Source organism: Pan paniscus, chromosome 12 (assembly GCF_029289425.2).
Source record: "Pan paniscus chromosome 12, NHGRI_mPanPan1-v2.0_pri, whole genome shotgun sequence".
In the NCBI taxonomy this organism is placed as follows: domain Eukaryota; kingdom Metazoa; phylum Chordata; class Mammalia; order Primates; family Hominidae; genus Pan; species Pan paniscus.
Window position 1 is genome coordinate 125,398,713 of NC_073261.2, and position 26,849 is coordinate 125,425,561.

Genomic DNA, 26,849 nt, shown 5'->3' on the forward strand with positions numbered 1-26,849 from the left:
TAAAAGTTTGGAAAATTTGCAGCCTGTCCATGTGGTAGAAAAGAAAAATCCATTTTCAGGGAAGGAATTCCAGCCAGTTGCAGAAATTTACATAAGTAAAGAGGAGCCAAATGTTAATAGCCCAAACAACAAGGAAAATGCCTTGAAGACATTTCAGGGACCTTCTTAGCAGTCCATCCCATCACAGACCTAGAGGTCTTGGAGGGAAGAATGATTTCCTGGGCCAGGCCCGGGGCCCTGCTGCCCTGTGCAATCTTGGGACACTGCTCCCTGCCTCCCAGCCACTCCAGCTCCCACCATGGTATAAGGGTCCCAGATATGTCTCAGGCCTCTGCTCCAGGGAGTGCAAATTGTAATCCTTGGTGACTTCCACGTGGTGTTAAGCCTGCAGGTGCCCAGAGGGCAAGAGTCAAGGTTTGGGAGCATCTGCCTAGATTTCAGAGGATGTATGGAAATTCCTGGATGTCCAGGCAGAAGTCTGCTGCAGGGGAGAAGCCCTCATGGAGAACCTCTACTAGGGCAGTGCAGAGGGGAAATGTGTGGTTGGAGCTCCCACACAGAGTCTCTACTGGGATGCTGACTACTGGAACTGTGAGAAGAAGGCTACCATCCTCCAGACCCCAGAATGATAGATCTACTGTCAGTTTGCACCATGTTCCTGGAAGACCCACAGGCACTCAACGCCAGTCTTTGAGAGCAGTCATGGGAGCTGAGCCTTTGAGAGCCACAGCAGTGGGGCTGCCCAAGGCCTTAAGCGCCCACCCCTTGCATCAGAGTGGCCTGGATGTGAGACATGGAGTCAAAAGAGATTATTTTGGAGCTTTAAGATTTACTGACTGCCCTTTTGGGTTTCAGACTTGCATGGGGCCTGCAGCCCTTTTGTTTGAGCTGAATTCTCCCATTTGGAATGGGTGTATTTACCCAATGCCTGTATACCCACTGTATCTTGGAAGTAACTAACTTTTTAAAATTATTTTACAGGCTTATAGGTGGAAGGGACTTGCTTTGTCTTAGATGAGACTTTGAACTATGGACTTTTGAGTTAATGCTGACATGAGTTAAAACTTGGGGGACTGTTGAGAGGTAATGATTGTATTCTGCAATGTGAGAAGGACATGAGATTTGGCAGGGGTCAAAGGTGGAATGATATGTTTTGGATTTGTGTCTCTGCCCAAATCTCATGTTGAATTGTAATCCCCAATGTCGGAAGAAGGGCCTGATGGGAGGTGATTGAATCATGGGGGCAGATTTTCTCTTGCTATTCTTATAATAGTGAGTGAGTTCTCATGAGATCTGGTTGTTTAAAACTGTGTGGCACCTCCTGCTTCTTGCTCTTCCTCCTGCTCTGGCCATGTGAAGGCACACCTGCTTCCCCTTCACTTTCTACCATGATTGTAAGCTTCCCGAGGCCTCCCCAGCCATGCTTCCTGTACAGCCTATGGAAATATGAGCCAATTAAACCTCTTTTCTTTATGAATTTCCCAGTTTCTGGTACTTCTTTATAGCAGTGTGAGAAAGGGCTAAGATAGTCATCATAGTTTTTTTATATTCAATGTCTGAAAATCTATACGTTTTAGTTGCCTGAGTATATTGTTTTTATTTTTATTTTTTGCTCACTCATCTATGTAGTATTTTCCCGTATGTGTTTGATAAAATGTGTTGATGTTCCCATATTTGGTTGAACTTAAATTACGGATAACTTTGGGGCCTAAATTAAATGTGTTTTCAGTTACTTGTGCTGTGAGCTGGAATCAACTTAGCCATGTTCCTGAACTCCTGGATTAATGTAGAATTCTCCAATTCTGACCCCTTCTTTCTACTGCTGACCCTGGCTTAGTCTCCTGATGGACTGGGGGCCCACAGAAGTATTAGGACCCACAGTGGCCCCCACAATCCTTGAGTGCTTGTAACTCAACACTCCACATTCAGTTCATCTCAATTAAACTCGCTGAAATTCTGCAAGCCAAGCAATAACTATTTTATATTTTTTGTAGGAAATAGGGTTTTGACAGCCCTTCCTAACAGATATTCTAAAACACTACCAGAAGTAGAAAGCACCTTTCCTTATATTTGTTTGAGGAAAAAAAAATTGGATATACATGGAAAAACTCTTTTTTTAATGCTTACTTCTTTCCTCTTTTGAATAACTATATATTCTAGGTTTCCTTGATTTTTCCTTCAGCAAGAATAAATGCCTTTTGCATCTGAGTTTTTTGAAAAAGAAAAACTTCATGAACTGAGAGTGTATAAATAGCTTTTGAAAATATTTTAAGTTGTTTTATATGTGTATACACACACACACATATATAATAAAAATAAAATGCCCAGATTGAATCACAAAGTTGCTAATTCCCATCAATTTTTTGAACTTGCTGTTTTGCCATCGTGTTGATGATGCTAAAGAAATACTATTCTCTATCTGTCCAGCCTTACTGGTGAAGGCATATGACATGAAATGATGCAAGAATGTGAAACTGGAATTCTCACACCTCACCCTGCTGGTGGTCAGTTGATACAACCTGTTTGAAAAACTGCCGAGCAGGATCTGCTAAAGGTAAGTACATACACGTATCATATTACCCTGCAACTGCACTCCTGAGTAGACACCCAAAAGAAAATGGATACTACGTCCCCTAAAAGACATGTGCACAAATGATCATAATGGTTTTATATGTAATAGGCCCCAGTCAGAAAACTCCAATGCCCACATCATTAGATTAGATAGCAACATTGTGTTATGAGCATACAGTGGAATACTGGATAGCAATGAAAAATAAAAAAGTCTACTGCTGCATATAATGTCATAATATTGAGCAAACAAAGTCAGACACAAGAATATGACTCTCATTAATGTGAAATTCAAAAACAGGCAAAATGAATCTATGGTTATAGAGGTCAAAATAGAGATTAGGTCAGGTGCCATGGCTCATGCCTGTAATTCCAGCATTTTAGGGGGCTGAGGGAGTATTGCTTGAGCCCAGGAGTTCAAGACCAGCCTGGACAACATGGTGAAACTTCATCTTTACAAAAAAGATACAAAAATTATCTAGGCATGGTAGCACACACCTATAGCCCCAGCTACTGGGGAGGCTGAGTTGGGAGGATCACTTGAACCTGGGGAAGTTGAGGCTGCAGTGAGCCCAGATCCCATCATCGCACTCTAGCCTGGGAAACAGCGGGAGACCATGTCTCAAACAAGCAAACAAACAAATAAAAATACTGATTACTTTTGGGGGGAATACTTCCAGATTCTAGAGACATGCTATACTCGACAAAGATGCTGTGAAGTTTAAGTTTTCACTTCAGAGTCACCTACTTCACTGCAGGCACCTTGTACATCAATTAAGTGTGCAAGGTCATTTGCTATCTCTGCCTGGGAGGCAATCTTTCCTCTCGGATTACAGATTCAATACTTTATTTATTTTTTTTTATTATTATAGCTGCCTTTTCTTTTGTGTGACTATTATTTACAAGTTTCTCATCTGTTCTCTTACGCCTTCTGTAATTTTTGTTTTGAGACTTTTTTCCTATACCATTCTTGATTCATTCAGTTAGTTACAATGACCAGAGTCTTTTTGATTAGTTTCTTTTTTGAAATTTTTAAGTTAGAAAAGCAGGGATTTACTATCAGAAATATTTTGTTCTTTATAACTCCTTAATCATTTTTGGTAAAGGTTTCTTACAAAGGAAAACTAGTGAGTCCCACATTAGACTTGCACGGGCACAGCTAAGGCAGAAGCCACAGGTGAGCACTTTAAATCCTCTCAAAGGATCAGGTCAGCAATCCAAGAACCCAGAACACTGAGTGAAAGCACCATCTCCCAAGGCGAGGAAAAGCATTTCTGCACATGCGTGCAATCAGGGAGGCAGCCCTCTATGCACCCTTTGAAGGAAAGCTGCACACTAATCAATTAATAAGCCAGTCAGGACAGAATTTGCAGAAGATGGGAAGAAGCAGCAATGGATTCAGCAACAGGTGAAAGATCAGTGGATTCTGTACTTCCAAACCTAAACGCATGATATTAATGTGAGTGGGATTTTTCCTTCATTATAAATGTTTAGTAAGGATTCTTGAGACAAAAATGGCATAGTATAAATAATGAAATAGAATCTTAAACTACGTGAACCATACTCAGGTGCCAGGAAAGGATATGTGGCAACTAGAAACAAAAGCTCCCTGCAAGCTTCAGCTTTTAGGAGGCAGAAGAAAAAGAAATGAGAAATGTGACTTCTAGGAAAGCAGGTAGTTAGTAATTTAGCTTCAAATAATAACACAGAAAAATTGTCAAATATATAAGGTAGCTCAGGTAATTACTCCAGCTGTCAGGACAGAGAGAAAACATTACACACCACCTACCCTACCTCTAGAGGAAGAAGTGGCTAATGCAGCAGGGGTCAGAAGTATCCACTTGTAAAGACAGAAACCATTCCTCTGGGTTTCTTGTGATTACAAGGTTGCTCTGAACATGACAAACTTTGCTTTTTGCTCCATCAGGCCTGGCCCTGGGAGGATGAAAGTGAAGCTGGTGAGTCTGAAAATGCAGCCATCAAAGCAGCTTAAATCCTTTGAGTCTAGAAAGTTTCCAACTCACTTCTTTCAAGAAAGAAATTGCACCATCTGTTTTATTCTCCAGTACATAGACACTATCAATGCTAGTATTACCACTATGCTAGGTACTATAAAACACACTCTTGAGTGCAAAGAATAACCACAATGCTTTATTTATTTTATTTTATTATTATTATACTTTAAGTTTTAGGGTACATGTGCACAATGTGCAGGTTAGTTACATATGTATACATGTGCCATGTTGGTGTGCTGCACCCATTAACTCGTCATTTAGCATTAGATATATCTCCTGATGCTATCCCTCCCCCCTCCCCCCACCCCACTACAGTCCCCAGAGTGTGATGTTCCCCTTCCTGTGTCCATGTGTTCTCATTGTTCAATTCCCATCTATGAGTGAGAAAATGCGGTGTTTGGTTTTTTGTCCTTGCGATAGTTTGCTGAGAATGATGATTTCCAATTTCATCCATGTCCCTATAAAGGACATGAACTCATCATTTTTTATGGCTGCATAGTATTCCATGGTGTATATGTGCCACATTTTCTTAATCCAGTCTATCATTGTTGGACATTTGGGTTGGTTCCAAGTCTTTGCTATTGTGAATAGTGCCACAATAAACATACGTGTGCATGTGTCTTTATAGCAGCATGATTTATAATCCTTTGGGTATATACCCAGTAATGGGATGGCTGGGTCAAATGGTATTTCTAGTTCTAGATCCCTGAGGAATCGCCACACTGACTTCCACAATGGTTGAACTAGTTTACAGTCCCATCAACAGTGTAAAAGTGTTCCTATTTCTCCACATCCTCTCCAGCACCTGTTGTTTCCTGACTTTTTAATGATTGCCATTCTAACTGGTGTGAGATGGTATCTCAACGTGGTTTTGATTTGCATTTCTCTGATGGCCAGTGATGGTGAGCATTTTTTCATGTGTTTTTTGGCTGCATAAATGTCTTTTGAGAAGTGTCTGTTCATGTCCTTCGTCCACTTTTTGATGGGGTTGTTTTTTTCTTGTAAATTTGTTGGAGTTCATTGTAGATTCTGGATATTAGCCCTTTGTCAGATGAGTAGGTTGCAAACATTTTCTCCCATTTTGTAGGTTGCCTGTTCACTCTGATGGTAGTTTCTTTTGCTGTGCAGAAGCTCTTTAGTTTAATTAGATCCCATTTGTCAATTTCGGCTTTTGTTGCCATTGCTTTTGGTGTTTTAGACATGAAGTCCTTGCCCATGCCTATGTCCTGAATGGTAATGCCTAGGTTTTCTTCTAGGGTTTTTATGGTTTTAGGTCTAATGTTTAAGTCTTTAATCCATCTTGAATTAGTTTTTGTATAAGGTGTAAGGAAGGGATCCAGTTTCAGCTTTCTACATATGGCTAGCCAGTTTTCCCAGCACCATTTATTAAATAGGGAATCCTTTCCCCATTGCTTGTTTTTCTCAGGTTTGTCAAAGATCAGATAGTTGTAGATATGCGGCATTATTTCTGAGGGCTCTGTCCTGTTCCATTGATCTATATCTCTGTTTTGGTACCAGTACCATGCTCTTTTGGTTACTGTAGCCTTGTAGTATAGTTTGAAGTCAGGTAGCGTGAGGCCTCCAGCTTTGTTCTTTTGGCTTAGGATTGACTTGGCGATGCGGGCTCTTTTTTGGTTCCATATGAACTTTAAAGTAGTTTTTTCCAATTCTGTGAAGAAAGTCATTGGTAGCTTGATGGGGATGGCACTGAATCTATAAATTACCTTGGGCAGTATGGCCATTTTCACGATATTGATTCTTCCTACCCATGAGCATGGAATGTTCTTCCATTTGTTTGTATCCTCTTTTATTTCATTGAGTAGTGGTTTGTAGTTCTCCTTGAAGAGGTCCTTCACGTCCCTTGTACGTTGGATTCCTAGGTATTTTATTCTCTTTGAAGCAATTGTGAATGGGAGGTCACTCATGATTTGGCTCCCTGTTTGTCTGTTATTGGTGTATAAGAATGCTTGTGATTTTTGCACATTGATTTTGCATCCTCAGACTTTGCTGAAGTTGCTTATCAGCTTAAGGAGATTTTGGGCTAACTAAAATCAGAGCAGAACTGAAGGAAATAGAGACACAAAAGACCCTTCAAAAAATTAATGAATCCAGGAGCTGGTTTTTTGCAAGGATCAACAAAATTGATAGACCGCTAGCAAGACTAATAAAGAAGAAAAGAGAGAAGAATCAAATAGACGCAATAAAAAATGATAAAAGGGATATCACCACCGATCCCATAAAAATACAAACTACCATCAAAGAATACTACAAACACCTCTATGCAAATAAACTAGAAAATCTAGAAGAAATGGATAAATTCCTCGACACATACACCCTCCCAAGACTAAACCAGGAAGAAGTTGAATCTCTGAATAGACCAATAACAGGCTCTGAAATTGTGGCAATAATCAATAGCTTACCAACCAAAAAGAGTCCAGGACGAGATGGATTCACAGCTGAATTCTGCCAGAGGTACAAGGAGGAGCTGGTACCATTCCTTCTGAAACTATTCCAATCAATACAAAAAGAGGGAATCCTCCCTAACTCATTTTATGAGGCCAGCATCATCCTGATACCAAAGTCTGGCAGAGACACAGCCAAAAAAGAGAATTTTAGACCAATATCCTTGATGAACATTGATGCAAAAATCCTCAATAAAATACTGGCAAACCAAATCCAGCAGCACATCAAAAAGCTTATCCACCATGATCAAGTGGGCTTCATCCCTGGGATGCAAGGCTGGTTCAACATATGCAAATCAATGAACATAACCCATCACATAAATATAACCAATGACAAAAACCACATGATTATCTCAATAGATGCAGAAAAGGCCTTTGACAAAATTCAACAACGCTTCATGCTAAAAACTCTCAATAAATTAGGTATTGATGGGACATATCTCAAAATAAGAGCTATCTATGACAAACCCGCAGCCAATATCATACTGAATGGGCAAACACTGGAAGCATTCCCTTTGAAAACTGGCACAAGACAGAGATGTCCTCTCTCACCACTCCTATTCAACGTAGTGTTGGAAGTTCTGGCCAGGGCAATCAGGCAGGAGAAGGAAATAAAGGGTATTCAATTAGGAAAAGAGGAAGTCAAATTGTCCCTGTTTGAAGATGACATGATTGTATATCTAGAAAACCCCATTGTCACAATGCTTTAAATCGTCTCTACAAGAGAGAGCCCAACGGTCAACTGACTGCACAGCAAATTGGTTTTTACGTGATTAAAGTACCATCCAGAAAACCAACTAGCATGCCTCAAAATTCTTACAGGATTTTGAGTCTTTTAAAGAATTTTCATCTATGTATTTTTCCCTTGATATCATGCCAGGAGTGTTTATCATATAATTAAAAATATTTTAAAGAACAACAACAAAATGATAAGTGTTTATTGCCCCAAATTCCAACAATACAGTAGTCTGGCTAATATAAAAATTATCTCATATTTAACAACACATGCAATCACTGCTAATCTTTTATGACAAATTAATATAAAGGAAATTATTTAAATGTTGTTTTCATTCAGCAGTGTGCCAATAACCTTTTATCACCTCAAGAAGTGCATGTCAACTTTAAGGGCTATGTGGGTATGCTTAGTTTCCTTTTCAAAAAAAATAAATTTAAAGTGCTGGTCTACTGGAAATAATTATCTCTTTTTTGTCAGAAAATATATTATTTTTTTCTTTTGAAGCACGTTTGCTGGGTATTATAGAATTTTAAACAGGAATTAATTTCTTTTTCATACTTCAAAGGTGTCATTTCATTTCCTCTAGCTTCTCTTGTTTTTGTTGAGAAAGAAGTTGTCAATTTTACTATTATTTTCTTTTTAACTTCTGGTTCCTTTTAAAGTTTTTTTTTTTTAATTTTTATTTTTAAGTTCCAGGGTACATGTGCAGGACGTGCAGGTTTGTTACATTGGTAAACGTGTGCCATGGTGGTTTGCTGCACCTATCAACCCATCACCTAGGTATTAAGCCCAGCATCCATTAGCTATTTTTTCTTGATGCTCTCCCTCCCACCATGGCCCCCACCCCTTGCCAGGCCCCAGTGTGTGCTGTTCCCCTCCATGTGTTCTCATAGTTCAGTTCCCACTTATAAGTGAGAACATGTGGTGTTTGCTTTTCTGTTCCTGCCTTATTTTGCTGAGGATAATGGCTTCCAGCTTCATCCATGTCCCTGCAAAGGACATAGTCTTACTCCTTTTTATGGCTGCATAGTATTCCATGGTGTATCTCTACCACATTTCCTTTATCAAGTCTATCATTGATGGGCATTTGGGTTGATTCTATGTGTTTACAATTGTGAATAGTGCTGCAATTAATATACACACGCATGTATTATTGTAATAGAATAATTTACATTCCTTTGGGTATATACCCAGTAATAGGATTGCTAAGTCAAATGGTATTTCTGGTTCTAGACCTTTGAGGAATCACCACACCGTCTTCCACAATGGTTGAATGAATTTACATTCCCACCAACAGTGAAAAAGTGTTCCTATTTCTCTGCAACCTCGACATTATCTGACTTTTTAATGATCACCATTCTGACTGGCCTGAGATGGTATCTCATTGTGGTTTTGATTTGCATTTCTCTGAGGATCAATGATGATGAGCCTTTCTTCATCTGCTTGTTGGCCACATGAATGTCTTCTTTTGAGAAGTATCTGTTTGTGCCCTTTGCCCACATTTAATGTTTTTTTTTTTCTTGTAAATTTGTTTAAGTTCCTTGTAGATTCTGGATATTAGACCTTTGTCAGACGGATAGATTGCAAAAATTGTCTCCCACTTTGTAACTTGCCTGTTCACTCTGATGATAGTTGTTTTTGCTGTGCAGAAGCTCTTTAATTAGATCCCATTTGTCAATTTTTGTTTAAGTTTTTCTTTAAAATAAAAACAAACTTTATTTTAGGTTCAGGGGTACATGTGCAGGTTTGTTATATAGGTAAACTTGTGTTATGGGGGCTTGTTATACAGGTTATTTCTTTACCCAGGTATTAATCCTAATACCCAATAGTTATTTTTTCTGATCCTCTCCCTCCTCCCACCCTTCACCCTCAGGTAGGTCTCAATATTGAGTCTTGATAGCCTTCTAAAAAGAACATACTAAAGCTATTTTTAAACTCTGCAATTCAGATTCCCTGTAATGAGTTTAAATAACCTGATGATGCTTTATTCTGGAGCTGAGCTAACCATATGAATAACTACAAAGAATTTTAAGGTTAGTACTTCTTTTTCTCTTTCTCTTGCTGATAAGGAGGATGAGGATGTCTGAAGATGACATATTCCAAGCATTAGGCTAGTCACTCTACCCATGTCCCCTCCATAATTCCACAATTACTCCTTGACATGAGGATCACATCCACCAAAGCCTGAAGAACCAGGAGAGCCAGGAGAACCAGGAGAACTGGGAGAACCAGGAGAACCAGGCAGCCTCCCTTCAACGCTACTGTCATGTTACTTTTCCACTGCACTTACCAGAGCCACAAAGACTGTCTGACCTTTCCTGAAATGGCACCGAATCATGCCCCATGCTCTGTGTCTCCTTCCAGGAAGAGTTTAGAGTCCACTCAACAAGCTACAGCCACACAATGGGAGAAAAACCCTGAGGATAACTGCACAGAAAGGGTAGGAGGACAGTTTCTCCCTGCTGAACTGTGCTGGCTTGGGGGACGGGGTGTTGCAGACAAATGGAATTGTACAATCCTCTTGTAAAATTAATTTTAAAAAGATTCTGTAGGAAAATATTAAAGAATATGGAAAGAAATGGAGCAGCATTAATTCAAAGATAGCACAAATAAATATGCTTTCCAAAAGCAGGAAAGGTGAGTCAGAAAGGTTTGATTCTCCCCAGCAAATCTGGCAATTACAGTCAAAATCCCAACACTGTTTTTTGTAGAATTGGATCAAGAGCTATTGAAATTCACAAGAAAAAACAAAGAGAGAGGATGGAAAAAATAGAGTGAGTTAGGAGGTGGCAAGAGGGCAAGGCCTACAGATGACACAAATTGATTATAAATACCTAGTAATTACATAGTGTGATATTGCCGTTGATATTGACCAACAGAATACAATAGAGGTCTCAGCAGCACACGCCTGCACTCATGGTGCTGGTTACATGTGAGCCGTGGCATTGCAGATCACCCAGAAACAGTGTTGAGACAACTGGTTACCCATAAAAATGCACCTGGAACCCTACCTTTCACAGCTTTAATAAAAGCAGATCTCATGGGATTTAGAGATCTAATGTGAAAAGCAAACATTAACAATATTTAGAGGAAAATATAAGGAAGTGTCTTTATGAACTTAAGATAAGAAAGATTTCTTGAACAAAATCCTAAAACCACAAAACCACAGAAGATAGCACAAACAAAATGAAAAAGCCAAGTTATAAGCTGTAGGAAGAGATTTTTAACCCATTACCACCAAAATATTATTACCAAGTGTATATTAAACATTTCAATGAATTTGTAAGAAAAAAGATCACCTTAACAGTAAATGTGCCAAGGAGATAAACAGCATTTCACAGAAGAGGAAAAACCAAAGGAAAATACAAATAGAAAAAGTAAACAAAACTCATTAGTAATGATGGAAATGAAATAGAGCCCCAGAGAGAGAACCATTTTACAGCTACTGTACTTCAAATATTAAGTCAAAAATTACCTAGCACTGGAGAGGCTGTGGCTCAACTGGAATTTCCCAGAGCTGTGTGAATATAAACTGCACAGCCACTTTTGTAGAAAACTTGCTGTTATTTTGAAAATAGAACATCCTGGTATAATCTAGCACTCAGAAATTCTACCTTAGGGAATAGCCAAGAGACATTTATAAGTATCTTTATGGCTGCACCTCTTTTAATGATGATAAACTAGAAAAACATCATAAAACAAAGGCAAAGTGTCCATAGGCAACTGACAATGGATAAACTGTAGTGAAATATCATACAGCAAAAAACCTCACAGAAACAAACAGTAAGTAAACATGCAAATCTCAGAAGACTATGGAAGAATAATATTTTATAAGCCTTGCAATAAAATGAAATTTTACATATATATATATATATGGATAAAACTTTTTTTCAATCAAGAAAATGACAAACACAAAATTCAGGATGCCTTATATCTCTGGGCAGGCCAGAAAATGGAGTATGGAAGACTGCACAGATGGAAAGCTAGGGACAATATTCTAATTATTGATTAGAACTGCAATTTCATGGGCATTTGTTTTATTATTTTGCTTCATAACTGACACAGAGTCTAAATGCAATTTTTAATTTCAAGAGCTCAATTAAATGGTTAGAAATGGAGTAGTCAGACATCTTAAACATAGATTGTACAAACATGAATATTTTTCTCTAGGTTCTCCCTGTGTATGAAGTATCCAGTCATTTTGATGATATGACTGGAATGATTTATAATAAAACATTTTTTCAAACTGCTTACAGGATTCTACATTTCTCGTGCACTAATGCCTCTGTGGATGATGAATTCCCCAAGGGGCACAGCTCACAGGTCACCCTGCGGGAGTTGGAGCCCAGGCTTCTGAGAGAGGAGGGCGTGAGCCCTGTGTCCCAGGGAGCTGCAGGTTCTCTCAGAGCCCAGGCTTCTGAGGGAGGAGGGCGGGAGCCCCATGTCCCAGGGAGCTGCAGGTTCTCCTTTTTGCTCAAGTCTGGTTTTCTTGGGAGGGTGGATATTTAGAATGTCATTAAAACTCACTGCATTATACAGTGTTCATACCTCCTTAGGTGTTTTCTGTTAAGAAATTCATGGGAGTCTCACAGAAGTTTCCTAAAAATAACCTGCAGTCCTTCCTACAGTCACGGTGATATGTAAGTCAGAGGCAGGACTCAAAGAATTCTTGCCTGCTCACTGAGATGCTGTGAATTATGAACTTAAAATATCCTATAATGCAATCAGGATGTGTCCCACATGGGAGTAAATGTCAACAGAACAGCACCTTCAATCTGTGTTCTAAGTATTTCCTCTGAAACTATCACAATTATCTTCACTGGGCAGTACAGCATCTTTTTAATTCTGTCTAGAGATTATCTCTGGGCTACTGATATTTCTGTTAAAATAAAATTTAACAAAAATCTATATGCTTACTGTGGTACTGGAGTTTCCGTTCAGATGCAAACCGCTGTCAAAGAGGGGAGAGGAGGCCCCACTGCTGTGGTCGCTGGATGGCCCTGGGGACCCTGCAGCAAAACAAGAGAAGTTCCTTCCAATTGGTGCCACTGACAAAGCACACTGTGACCATGCAGTGACTTCAGTTCTACCTGTGCATGGGAAGTTACCAGCACCAAAATGCCTGGTGTCCAGTTATGGGCTGGGTCATCCCCAATGGCCTCTCACTTTCCTGCCGTGATATGGTCTCCTCACCAAGATCTGACCTCAGGTTGAAGGGAGGGACCACTGCCGGCTCCTGTGAGGGCTCCCCAGGGTGGAGGGACAGCATCAGGAAGGTGTGCCCCCAGCAGCTCAGGCCCTCCCTGTCAACATGACCCCCTGGAATGGTCAGCACAAGGCGCCTTCTGTGATTGCAGTGTTCTCTTTTGAAAGGAGATGATCATACCAGGCCACTCAAAAGGTTTCTTCCAGAGACAATATTGAAAAGCTCACACTCAAAGCACTTAGCACATTACAGGTAAAACAGGTGCTCATAAAATAATTTCCCTGGAAATACAGGCTCATGCAACCAGAGCTTACACCTGCTAAACAGAAACAAGCCAGTTCATAGATCTTCATGCTGCATGGATTACCCAGGGGACATAGAGCACTTTCATGCCGTTTCCAAGGTCCTGGGAACAGCTCAGGGAGAAAGGCTGTATTTGTTCCTTTATTGTCCCTTCCCACCAATATCTTCAGGCTGGACTATAAGAGTGGGCAGCTCCCATGTGGCTTAGTGTTTCAGCCCAGCATTTTTGTGGTATTGCCACGTAAAGACAGATCTGTGAACACAGCAGCCTGACTATGCCAGATTCCCAGCCAGGTGGAACAGAGACCTCCCAACACTGAGAAAGGAGCCTTTGATGCATCCCTGAGTGGAGAGCAGGCCCTGTTGTTAGATCACCTGAGTGCCTGGAAAGAGGAAAGAAGCACTGAAAACAGCACTAGCAGGAGGACCTGTCACCAGCCAGCCATCAGTCATCACAACCACGTGGTGCTGTTGCAGAATGGAGGCTTAAACTTGCACACTGGCTTCTTGCAGGAAAGACCCCTGTGAAGCTGAAGAAAGCCTGGTGGACACAACTCCGTGCATTTGTATTTGGGATGCCCTGTTGTGCCGTCTATTTCCTGGGATTAAAGTGAAGAACAATCGGCACCACATATGCAAAGTCATAATGTGACCACCAGCCTCGCTTGGTGCAGACAGGAACGCGATATGGCTCGGAGGCTCAAGACCCTCTAACCTCCAATCTGCGTCTGCAAATGTGATGTGCAACGTTCAGCGAGTTACCATGGCTCGCTGTTACCCTTTGTCCAGCTGTATAATATCTACAAAGACTCATATTTTTAGAAAACACTTCATACCATATTCCTTTGTGAAAATTAAGATATTGAGAAACTTGGAGAACTCTGGGGGAAATAAGAATTGCTTAACTTTTAAAGGGTAGTTGTCAATTTTACTAGATGAAGAACTTTTCTTTTTCATTGACCACTGTTTACTGTCTGGTGAAGACTCTGCTGTGGACCAGCCACTGCTCCACACAGCACCCAGAGCGTTTCACGGGGTTGTTGAGACAGCACCTGAATCTGCCCTTTAGCGTTCAGAAGCACATTTCACTGTTATCTATTTGAAATTCTTTCCCAATGCCTGTTATTTTATACCCGTAATCACCTTATCAGTAATTGGAGAGGAAAATCAAAATATTTTTAATGACTGCAGTCTTCCAAAATCCCAAAGTTCATGCTGCAGACAAAGGAGACACATGACTAATGGCAGCAGATCCAAGCCACCATTGACTGAATGAGCTAACAGGTAAACAGTCAATAAATTTACATTTGACAGTCACGCTTCCACTCTAAATTTCTATAAATTTATTTCTGATGAATAGGTATGTCATCCATATCCCAGAACAGAAATGTGAATAGTTATATCTTTCTTCTATCACAAATAAAAGTCCATTATTTTTTAAAACCCAATATCAAGAATTCTTAATGAGAAAAATAGACTTACTTTATTTTTATTAGGTGTCAAAAATAAACAATCATATTAGAAAACATATAGTATATGATCAATGTTTATTAAAACACCTAATCTTAAAAAAAATGAACCCTAACCTATCAAAACTGCTTAGATTACCCTCAGGCAATGCTGGTTGGAATGTAAAATGGTGCGGCTGCTGTGGAAAATAATGTGGCAGCCACTCAAAAAGTTGAGCCTAGAGTCACCAGAGGACCCAGCAATTCCAGTCATCGGCATCCACTCGGTGGGAAGGAAAACATCTCCGAAGAAAAACGCATTCACGGATGCTCATGGCGGTATAATTCACAATATCGCCCAAACAGAAGCAAGACAAACGCCCATCAGCTGATGAATGGATAAACAAAACCCATACAAAGGGTATGTATGTGGGTCCGTATACACAGATATATTCCCTAGGACGGATGCTGTTCAGCTAGAAGAATGCAGCACCGATGCCCGCGACATTGGGGGCGGACTCTCAAACTACACTTGGGGAAGATGCCAGACACAAAGGCATCTTTGTGCGGGATTCCATTACAGAAAACGTCCGGCGCAGACGGAGATCCTCATTCCAGGTCGGATGCCACGGGGTTTGAGCCACCAGCAGATGTTGACTTCAGGGGAGCCTGGGCCTTGCCTTCAAGGCCCTTCCTGATTACCCACAAAGAGACAGGAAGGAAATTCCCGGCTGCCGAGGGCTGGGGTGGGGAGAATCGGGGCTGACTGCTAATTGGCACACGGTTTATTTTTGGGATGATGGAAATGTTTTGGAATTAGACAGTAGCAATGCCTCTACAACGTAGTGAAATATTTAAAATTGCTGAAGTGTTACTTTAAAACGGTGAATTTTGTGTTGTATGAATTGTATCTTTATAAAAAGACCAAGAGCCTGACTTGTGAAAAATAAAACCCTACTTTGACTCAGTCTCAAACGGTTGTTTATTTTCTCTTTGATAAACGTTTTAAAATGTGGAAACTGGACATTTTCCGCACAGATCTGCCGTGATACTCTTTCCCCACTCACTGGAGCTGCTCGGTGGATTTCTGCTTCATGCAGTCAGAAAGTGAAGTCTGCTCAGGCACAGCAATTTTACCTTCACGGTGTGAATTCAGCAGAGGACGTTTCGCCTGAATTTATGGAGAGATTATGGCTGTCTTGCTTAAATTGTTATGGATACTAAGATTTTAACATTTTTCACTGTAAAGAATGAAATAAAAGGAGAATAGACAGTTATTGAATTAATGGGGACTCAGCGCCCCTGGCCTCTGTGATCTGCACCCCAGGCTGCCCTTTCCTGCATGTGCCCGAGGACGTGTGAGGTGGTCCGTGCAGCTGGGCCCGTCCAGGCAGAGCCGTCAGTGTCAGCACAGCCCCGCTCAGGATGCCGGCAGCAACGCTCATAGAAGTCACCAGGTGACTGGCAATGGACCCCGGAGCCTGCAGGTTTTAGTGGAGCCTGTCCAGGCAGAGCCGTCAGTGTCAGCACAGCCCCGCTCAGGATGCCGGCAGCAACGCTCATAGAAGTCAGTAGGTAACTGGCAATGGACCCCGGAGCCTGCAGGTTTTAGTGGAGCCCACGGACAGAAGTCAGGATGTGAATCTCAACAGAGACAGCCTCCGGCCCCGTGGCCTCAGGCACTAGAATTGCAAGAGCTGCCCATCCTCAGAGGGAAACACAGGCTCAGTGCTATGGGGCTCTAGGCAGGGGCTCAAGGTGAACACCTCCGCCTGGGGCACTTCCTCTGCGATCTGGTGTTGCAATGTTGCTGCTGCTGTTGCTTAAATTCTGCTCCTTCAAAGGCACCCAGGGAAGCTAGCTTAGACACAGCACCCATCTCACTCGGCCTGTGGAGTCACCTTGCCCGAGAGAGAGGTCAGGAACGGCCCCAGGGTGAGTGTCCTCTGCCTCCCACCCCCACTTAGCAACATCCGAAAGCACCCCCTGCTTTCTGTCTGTCTCCTCCTTTATCAATGCCACCTCCTCCTGTCCAAGCCACTATCTTCTCTTCTTTTCTTTCTGGCAAAAATCTATGAAAAGTCTTAGTTTCTTCCTTCGTGAGCCTGTATGGTCACAGCTGCTGCAGAATCTGCAGACACTCACGCTGCCCCTCACAAGTGAGTCGTCCTCCCCCATCCGAGCTCACTGCTGGGCCTCCTGGTGTGCGTCTGACACCTGAGTCTCCCTGCTGGCTCCAAGAACTTCTGTGCAGCCCTCATCAAGTCCACCCCCTTCCCAACTCACAGCAACGTTTCTCAAAACCCCAGGGGTGCACCACTGTGCCGCGTGTGACATTTCGCTCCCTTAAACTTTTGCCCGATTGCTAACATGTTCTGCCTCTACGGCCCTGGGAATATTCGCCTTTCTCATGCACAGCCCCTCAGCACCCCTTACTCTTTTTCCTCAAGAACCCTCTAGGTCTTCATCCATGCTCCCGTGGCTCCTTCTAGCAGAGGGAGTGGTCTCTGAGGATGGCAAGGCATGCAGTGAATCTTACTGATCCAGGTTTGCTACAATGGCAGGAAGATCGATTTTCCTAAGATTGTGAATAGCATAGTTATCCTGCTGTGATCGATGGGAAAAATGGAGTTGCTGAAATGGATTTGTTCCTGGTTGCTCAGCAAGATGAAAGCAGAAGTCACGCTATGAGTCTAACGATGCTTTTGATCAAATGCTGAAACAGGAAAAGTTCACTTGTCCCCCTTGCATGGCTTGTGATGGGGGAGTGGCTCACTTCTTCGGTGCCCCACTGCTCAAACCTCTGGCGGGGGTGCCATAGAGATGGGCCGGCTTTGGGGCTCTGACCCCTGGCAGCATCTAGGGGTGGATGTTTCCAGCTCCTGAAGCCCTAGTGGGAGTGTGTTCCAGGGTGCTCTGTTAGTTCTGCCGTCTGTGGGCGGCCTGTAGGCTTCAGTTCTGCCGTCTGTGGGCGGCTTCTAGGCTTCAGTTCTGCCGTCTGTGGGCGGCCTGTAGGCTTCAGTTCTGCCGTCTGTGGGCGGCCTGTAGGCTTCAGTTCTGCCGTCTGTGGGCGGCCTGTAGGCTTCAGTTCTGCCGTCTGTGGGTGGCTTCTAGGCTTCAGTTCTGCCGTCTGTGGGCGGCTTGTAGGTTTCAGTTCTGCCGTCTGTGGGTGGCTTGTAGGCTTCAGTTCCGCCGTCTGTGGGCGGCCTGTAGGTTTCAGTTCTGCCATCCGTGGGCGGCTTGTAGGCTTCAGTTCTGCCGTCTGTGGGCGGCTTATGTTAATCAGCTCAATTAGACCCTCTGCCTTATCGCAAGGACAGAAGGCTTTCTGTATCCCGGGGTTCTTGCCTTAGCGTACCAGAAGAATCAGATCCCACGTGGGCTTGGAGGGTTGGCACAAGGTTTTATGGAGTGTTGGTAGCTCTCAGAAGATGGATGGAGAGCCAGAAGGGGCATGGAGTGGCAAGGTGGTTTTCTCCTGGAGTCTCGTCCAACCACCCCAGCCAAACTCCACATCATTCTGCCAGTCGATAGCCTGCCAGTGTCTGCTGGTGCCTGTCAGCATACTCTTCCACTCCTCTGCTCTTCTCCACGTCCGGCCACTTGTGTCTCTGCCCACTAGGGTCTTGGGGTTGTTACAGGCATAGGATGGGGGCGTGGTAGGCCAGGGTGGTACTGGAAAACGCAACATTTGGGTGCAAGAACAGGAGTGCCTGTCCTCACTTAGGTCCATGGGCACAGGCCTGGGGGTGCAGCCCTCGCCAGGGACCCACCCTTCTCCTCCCAGCACTTCCCTGCCCCCCTCCTGTATCAGTGAAAAACCCAATGCATGATCAGAACTCAAATACTGATGTGCCTGAGAGCTACAGCCGGGCCACTCGGGGCAGGAGAGAAGGAAGGCATTGACAACAGGGACATCAATGGAAGAGAGAGAGAAAGTAAAACAGTCAATATGAACCCCCAGGGAGGGAAGCTGTTCCTTCCCATGAGAGAGTGACAGGAAGGACAGCCCACCAGCCCCCATGAGAAGGAACCCGACTGTCGGCTCGGCGGGAGGTCCTCATTCCACATCGGATGCCCTGGGGTTTGAGCCACCAGCAGATGTTGACTTCAGGGGAGCCTGGGCCTTGCCTTCGAGGCCTTTCCCGATAACCCACAAAGAGAGGGCAGTGATGCCCTCTGCTAAATCAAAGGAACGGTGGTGACTCCAACCTTTATAAAGCCATGACAGCTGAATAACATTAGTAAAAGTTACAACAACTATCTTCACTAAAACATTTTTCTAGATTTAGGGTTCAGCACTTTCATATTGGGTCACAATTCAAGTATAATAGAGGATTACAAGCTTTGTGCCAAAATATGTCAGGGACTTCATAGCATAAATGTACCATTATTTTCATTTTTTGCACTGAAAATTTCTCAGATCAACATAGGTATTTTACATGTAAACTTTGCTTCTACGTTAACATATAGATAAATACAATCATGGTGAGTTTGCATGAAGGAACAAGCATGTAGTTAAGTGATGAGAAGCACGGTCGAGAAGCACGGTCTGATAACACTTCCTTCAAAAAAGCCCGTGGATGTGTTAAAACATACAACGTCATGGGACTACGTGATGCCACGGTGCCTGCCTATACTTTTCTTCTCTCTGAATGTACACTCAGCAAATGATTAATATCCCAGTCCATGTGGTAGCATTTGGATAAATAATGTGGCAAGAAAGGAATTTCTCAAGCACCCTGGCATTTCTCCTCTTCCCACTTACCTAACGGGAGCTTCAGAAATGCCGGCGCTTCCCTGAGATACTCAACGGTGATGGTAACTTCATCGCCAGCATTTCTCAGCAGATGCACCTGTCAATATGACAAAAATAGCTACTTTTTACCACCACAAAAGAACCAGACACAGAATTAAAATATAAAATCTCTCTACCTCTCCTGTTTCCCAAGAATTCAAAGTTCATAGTTACCTCTGAAACACGGAAAATTTTGTGGGCTTCAGCTGGAGTAAAGAAAGAGTGGTTATCACCTCCGAGACCACCTACCTCCCACACTCTATCTGCGTAAACAAGTGCATGAGTGAGCAGAGGTCTGCCCGTATCATCCACAACACATCATAGGGATGCTCTCTGCATCCCTATGAATGCAATCTACCAGAAAATAATACCCTCGGAGAAATCAGTTTGTTACTACAAACAGCCTGTGTTCAGTCACTGGCAAAATGTGGATTAACTGTGGCAAAACAAACCACAAATACTAATTTAAAGATTTAAATGACGCTTTAGTCCTCAGGAAATTAGTGGCTATCACTTCAAAAGGATGGAACTTAGTTCTGTGCTGGAATTTCAAATTATACAAACTGTTTCAGTCACCTCACATACAATCCCCTACGTTTCAACACAGCATCTAAAATCAGCTTTTTGTGCACAATGTATTTGCCATTGTTTAAATCTGATTGAGACACTAAAAGTCTAGATGCTGCAAAACTGTGTGTGTCAGAATTCACTGCACCCGCATCTGTGTCTTCCCATAATGCATAACCCTCCTCTGCTGTATCCTCCTCCTCCGAGGCCAGGCATAGCCCACCCGCCCTCTCCTCTACACAGAGACTGCCCACAGTTTGGGCAAGTTCCTACCTCACTTCATCCTCCTAGGCCAGGCATATCCCACCCGCCCTCTCCTCTACACAGAGACTGCCCACAGTTTGGGCAGGTTCCTACCTCACTTCATCCTCCTAGGCCAGGCATATCCCCATCTCACCCTCCCCTCTACATGGAGACTGTCCAAAATTTGAGCAGGTTCCTGCCCTACTTCATCCTCCTAGGGCAGGTGTATCCCACCTCGCCCTCTCCTCTACACAGAGACTGCCCACAGTTTGGGCAGGTTCCTACCTCACTTCATCCTCCTAGGCCAGGTGTAGCCCACCTTGCTCTCTCCTCTACATAAAGCCTACCCACAGTTTGGGTAGGTTCCTGCCCCACTTCATCGCTCCCTCTGATCTTTCCTCCTCATTTCTTCAGTCACTTTGCATGCCTGTCATTGCCTACCTGGAGGATTACAGTTCTGCACAGCTCCCTAAGACACCTGATGTAGCTTGAATGGGTTTTGAAGACTGGATTTAGAAAGTTTGAAAGTTCCCATGGCCTGAAATCCAACATAAATGCCTTCCTATTTCACCTGAGGACATTTCTATCTGGCATGGCTGGTCCACCTCCACCACTGGTGCTCCCTCCTGGCCCTCTGAGCCGCCCCACCCCGGCCATGCCTGTGGACAACCTTACATATGTCGGTGCTTCACATAGATCTTGACCTCATAGGACAGCCTCGTCCCTTTTACCTCATGAAATCACACTAAAAACTCCAGACTGGAAACAGAACTGCAGAAATGCTCCCGTAATGCCACTGAGCATTTTCAACATCCTTTCTTCTCCCTCTCCTCCTCATCCACTTCTATGTGGCTGGTGACCCTGTGCTGATGGCCTCCAGGTCGCAGGTGCTGTTGGGAGGTTTCACACGCCCACTTCCTGTTGGGAGGCCTCACATGCCACTTCCTGTTGGGAGGCCTTACATGCCCACTTCCTGTTGGGAGGCCTGACACGCCCACCTCCTGTTGGAGGCTTCACACGCCCACCTCCTGTTGGGAGGCTTCACAGGCCCGCTTCCTATTGGGATGCTTCACACACTCACTTCCTGTTGGGAAGACTTCACACACCCACTTCCTGTTGGGAGGCTTCCCATGCCCACTTCCTATTGGGAGGTCTCACACACCCACCTCCTGTTGGGAGGCTTCATGTGCCTACTTCCTGTTGGGAGGTTTCACAGGCCCGCTTCCTGTTGGGATGCTTCACACACTCACTTCCTGTTGGGAGGCTTCCCATGTCCACTTCCTGTTGGGAAGGCTCCACAAGCCCACTTCCTGTTGGGAAGGCTCCACAAGCCCACTTCCTGTTGGGATCCCTCACAAGCCCACTTCCAGTTGGGAGGCTTCACATGCCCACATCCTGTAATCCTGCAGCACTGCCTTCCTGTCATGCTCCACAGGCTGGGCCCCCATAGGGCTGAGTCAGGCCTCTCCTGCTGGCTGTCTCCAAGGCGTCTTTCCTCCGCTGCTGTTCAGTACAAGTGCACCCTTGTGAGACGCCTGTCTCTGACATCCACATCCTGTCTTCATACAGGCTGCTGCAGTGCAAAGTGACTGTGAAATAGAAGCCCTCCTCTGACCAACTCCCAGAAAGTGTCAAAGCTTAACCACTAGCAGATTTGTCTGATTCTATCCTCCCCCGTGCACAAGATCCTGGAGAAAACTACCAAAACTGAATTTTCTTCTCTTCTTTGGTGAAAAGAAGTAGAACCGAGGCTCTCCTTTGATAAACGGGGTTCATGACGGTGACAACACCCTTCCTTTCTATGTGGAAGGGCTGGACTCTCACAAGGCCCTGCAAGCCCTCGTCCCTGGAGGTGCAGAGTGTGCGGTTTGGGAGGGGAGATCACACAGACCTCCGCTGTCCACTGTCCAGCCACCTCCCAGCAAGTGACGGCCACTGTAATACGCTAGTTGTCCCAGGAGCTCAGTGCAGTGTAGTTTTAAAAGGCAAAACATCACCAGGACAAGAGCAGTTTGAGATTCATGAAGCTCACCGTGCCCCATCCTTAAACAGGCTGCCTTCCTCCCAAAGGACCAGGCCACACACAGCTTCCGTATGTGAGTCTGTCGCCCAGCCAGTGTGCCTGAAGTCCTTGTTGGAAATCATTGAGGTGTGTGTGGACACCTCCCTGCCCACCTCCATACCCGAGGTAAGTGAGTCCATTCAGTGACTTTCCCCAGTTTTTCTGGAGAATGACTGTGGATTGAAGCAGGAAAATCTGCCATCCCTTGCTTACAGGAATCTGCACTTATTACAATGGACAATTTTGTCAGAAGTAACCCAACCAATCAATACAGTGAGGCAGAGTAGCCTGAAAACAAGCACTTTTTTTTTTTTTGAGACGGAGTCTCACTGTCGCCCAGGCTGGAGTGCAGTGGCGCCATCTGGGCTCACTGCAAGCTCCGCCTCCCGGGTTCACGCCATTCTCCTGCCTCAGCCTCCCGAGTAGCTGGGACTACAGGCGCCCGCCATCTCGCCTGGCTAATTTTTTGTATTTTTAGTAGAGACGGGGTATCACCACGTTAGCCAGGATGGTCTCGATCTCCTGACCTCGTGATCCGCCCGCCTCGGCCTCCCAAACTGCTGGGATTACAGGCGTGAGCCACCGCACCCGGCCAAACAAGCACTTTTAATTAAAAATTGGATTTAGCTTCAATTTATTATCATTTTTTAATCCCAAATGTTTACCTTGCCTTGATTTTTTGGGGACTTTAAAATATCTGAACAAGACAAAGGCATTCAATTTGTTATCAGTCTTATTTTTTATTTAGTTTGAAGCATATATGTGGTGTATGAACAAAATAATTGAATGTTGACCATTGATGCTACTGAATTCAACCAATGCCTTCAAAGATTTCTCCCTCCTGGAATCATGGCCCTAAGCCTGACGGCACTGGGAGAGACCCTGGCCCACACCTGCCTAGGGGGCAGCCTCCTTCAGCCCACAGCACCCACAGCGGCAGTCACTGCTGTTTGCAGCAGATTAACACCAGTAGCCATGGCCTGGAGGCTTTCCCCTTTTCTGTCTCTCTCTCTCTCTCTCTCTCTCTCTCTCTCTCTCTCAACACAGCATCTAAAAGCAGCTTTTTGTGCACAATGTATTTGCCATTGTTTAAATTTGATTGAGACACTAAAAGTCTAGACGCTGTCTCTTTTTTTTTTTTGACTGTCACCCCAGCTGGGAGGCAGTGGTGCAATCATAGCTCACTGCAGCCTCGACCGTCTGGACTCAAGTGATCCTACCGCCTTGGCCCCGTAGTGCTGGGATTACAAGCGTGAGCCACCATGCCTGGCCTCTCCCCACTTCCACCTGCAGCAGCTCCCATTACAGTGCACACCTGCTCTGCGCTGACAAAGTCAAGGTAGGAGGATGCGTTCCAACCTCCATGTCAACCTCACCAGCATGTCAAACTCTGACAGGTAAGCCAAGTCCATTTCTTCCTTAGAAAGGAGTCAACTATGAAATGAAATCTCCCAACACCTGTAAAATGACTCTGAAGCCATTGGATTCACTGCGGTGTTTGAGTCAGCTTAGCCATGCCTGGGTGGCTTCTCAGGAGCAGAGGTTCCTTCCTCGGAATTCCAGAGGCTGGGAGTCTGTGATCAGGTGCCAGCAAGGTGCCAGATCCTTCCTGGTGAGGGCCTGGCCTTCTGGCTGTGTCCTTGCGTGGTGGAGAGAGGAAGTGCGCTCCAGAGGGCTTCTGCTTGCAGGCACTGATCCCATCACCAGGATGCCATCTTCATCACCTCGTCTCACCCTAGTCACTTCCAGAGGTCCCGTCTCTGTCTCCTGACGCCCTCATTTAGGGGTTAGGGCTTCGACATGTGAATCTGGGGGGACACAAAGTCCAGTCCGAAATGGGCTGGTGAGTAGCCCAGGACACGAAGTTGGTGACATCAGTGCAGTTTCTCCATGGAGTCGCAAACTCAACCTGTTGACGGAGGCTTCCAGGGGAGCAGAGAAGAGCACAACACATGGTTCTACACACAGCAGCCTCGGGTCAACGCAGCTCGAGTTTTAATTAAAAATATGACACATTTGATAGTTTAGATATGAAATAATACAACATATGCAATCAAAGAGTCTGATTTTTATACCTACGAGATCCCTAGTTTGACACCTCAGAGACAACTGACGCTGGGATATTGTGTGTGTTCTTCTGGAAATTCTATGCCTTTGTAAGAACGTTTTCTCGTCTGAGGGCAGTTTGGTCATATTGATCAGATATACAATGTATGTGCATTTTAATCCAGCAGCCACACGTGTAGATGTGTGAGTATGTGGGAATAAAGAGGTCAGTACAAGAATTTTCATACACCATGTACACCATGTATCCCATTTATTTGCCCCATTTTCACTTGAAACAGGCCCTGAACTCTGTTAGACATGATAACTTTCTTTATCTAACACATCTGACAGCTTATCCCATATTATTCATGTATTTCTAGTCTTTCTCACAGACGCAGTGTTCCGTTTTACAAATGTTCTGTAACTACTTCAATGAATCCTCAATCCTCAAATTCCTGTTTAGTTTCTTAGTCCCTCCCCTTTCATCCCTAATCATATTTGCATTTTAATTAATATTTCTTCATCAGTCTTTTCAGAGGCCTCTGCATCTTGCATTATTACAAGCCCACCTTGGGAGACGGAGTTTTAGTATTATTTTCTCTGACTTGTCCTCTATGTTTTGTCTTCTACAAATTCACATCTTCATTTTTATTATTTCTTTCTTTTTTTGCTCCTGCGGGCTTCTCTGTTGCTCTTGCTTCAGATTCTTAGGTGACAACATGGCTCTTTTTCCTTTGCTTTCTTGTTTTCTAATAAACATATCTACAAATTACCAGTCTTCCCTTAAGCCCTACTTGTATTCCACAAATTTTGATACAAAGTTCTTCAATATTTTTCATGTTACTATTGTGTATTTTTTCCTTTATATTGTCTTTTTACACCAGTATAGCTATTTTTACAGTTTCCAGAAGCGTGGATATTTGTAAAAGCATTTGTCGTTTTGTTTACTAGATATCATCTGTGGTGCGTTTCTTCTTGGGTTCCTTGCGGCCTAAATAATTGCTAACGCCCCACGTGTTCTGGAAAAACATGTGAGTTTATGTTGAATAAAGACCCATGAGAACAAACACAGTCACACATATACACCCCCCACATACACACACATGCACACACACCTGCATACACACACGCACTCACACACACCCTCCCACATAAACACTCATGCACTCATACATTCAGACGTAATTCCACATACACACTCATGCACTCACACCCCCCCACATATGCACACCCATGCATACAGACACACGAACACACAGGCACACACATGCACACACGGACACATGTGCACACACAGGTACACCCGTGGACACATACATGCACACACATGCACACATATGGACACACACACGGACACACAGGCACACACACGGACATCCACATGCTGACTTCCTCTCCTCTACGATCTGCCATACGCCCCACTTTAGTAACACATTCCAAGACCTTGCATTAGACCTTGCTGTTGTCAACATCTGCAAGGGTTCTGTACTTTAAATCAAGCACCCAACTAGCATTCCTGTCTTCCGGTGTGCTCCGTAAAGCCTTCCTGCACACACGACACTGCAGCCCTATGGAGACTTACCACGATTGGCAACGACAGCGCTCTCTCTTGTTCTCACCATGCCGCAGCCTTACATTCCCCTTTCTTCAGGCTAAATTCCAAGATCCATCACTGTAACCCTTCCCTGCACACACCTTTAATTCTCTCACACCCCTGGCCGTGCTGTGCCTAACTGCCCCAAATCCCAACCATGGTGAAATGCACGTCCCCAGAAGATACACTTTGGTGTGCTTACACATAGGTCACTTGAAACATGATTTGGAAATGTGCACTGATGTGTTATTCAATTGTCATGAATACTCTTCTTTCTTTCTCACTTCTTCTCTTTTACAGAAGCTAAGCCCAGGAGCCAGGCACCTGATGCCACGTTAAACACACAGGAGTCTCCTCTGCATCTCCTCCCCCACCAGAAATGGGGAGTCCCTGTGGACAGTCACATCCCACTAATTCATCCTCTTTCCTTGAACCACTTCTCATAGTGTACTCAGATGTAGATAAATTTTAAAAAATAATAATTTTCTACTTTTCTATGTAAATGTTTAAATGCTTCCTTCACATGAACTTGAGTGAGTAAAGGGAAGGTTTAATTTATGAATAACTCCCCTAAATTAGTTTTAAAACCAGGATACTTTTATTATATTTTATTAGAAATGATTCAAGTATCCTTACATACTGCCATAGTCAGCAGCACATCATTTAAGACAAAAAACAGTTTATGCAACTGGGCCCTTTGAGCATGATGCTGAATCTACGAATCACCATGAGCCCCCACCTGAGTGTGTGCTGCTAGGAATGTCTACAGGATGGGCTGTACCAAACCTGCCGGCCGGCCAA

General features: G+C 43.9%; 1 protein-coding gene across 11 annotated transcripts in view; it reads right to left on the reverse strand.

Moving 5' to 3' along the window:
- SNTG2 (syntrophin gamma 2) overlaps window positions 1-26,849 on the reverse strand; it is a 408,896-nt gene that overhangs the window by 179,128 nt on the left and 202,919 nt on the right. For all 11 annotated transcript variants that reach the window (XM_034952500.3, XM_034952491.3, XM_034952496.3 and 8 more), the window contains 2 exons: window positions 19,507-19,594; window positions 12,699-12,790 (listed from right to left, as the gene is read on the reverse strand). In XM_034952500.3, coding sequence (XP_034808391.1) covers window positions 12,699-12,790; window positions 19,507-19,594 — 180 coding nt within the window. The remainder of the gene's footprint in view (window positions 1-12,698; window positions 12,791-19,506; window positions 19,595-26,849) is intronic.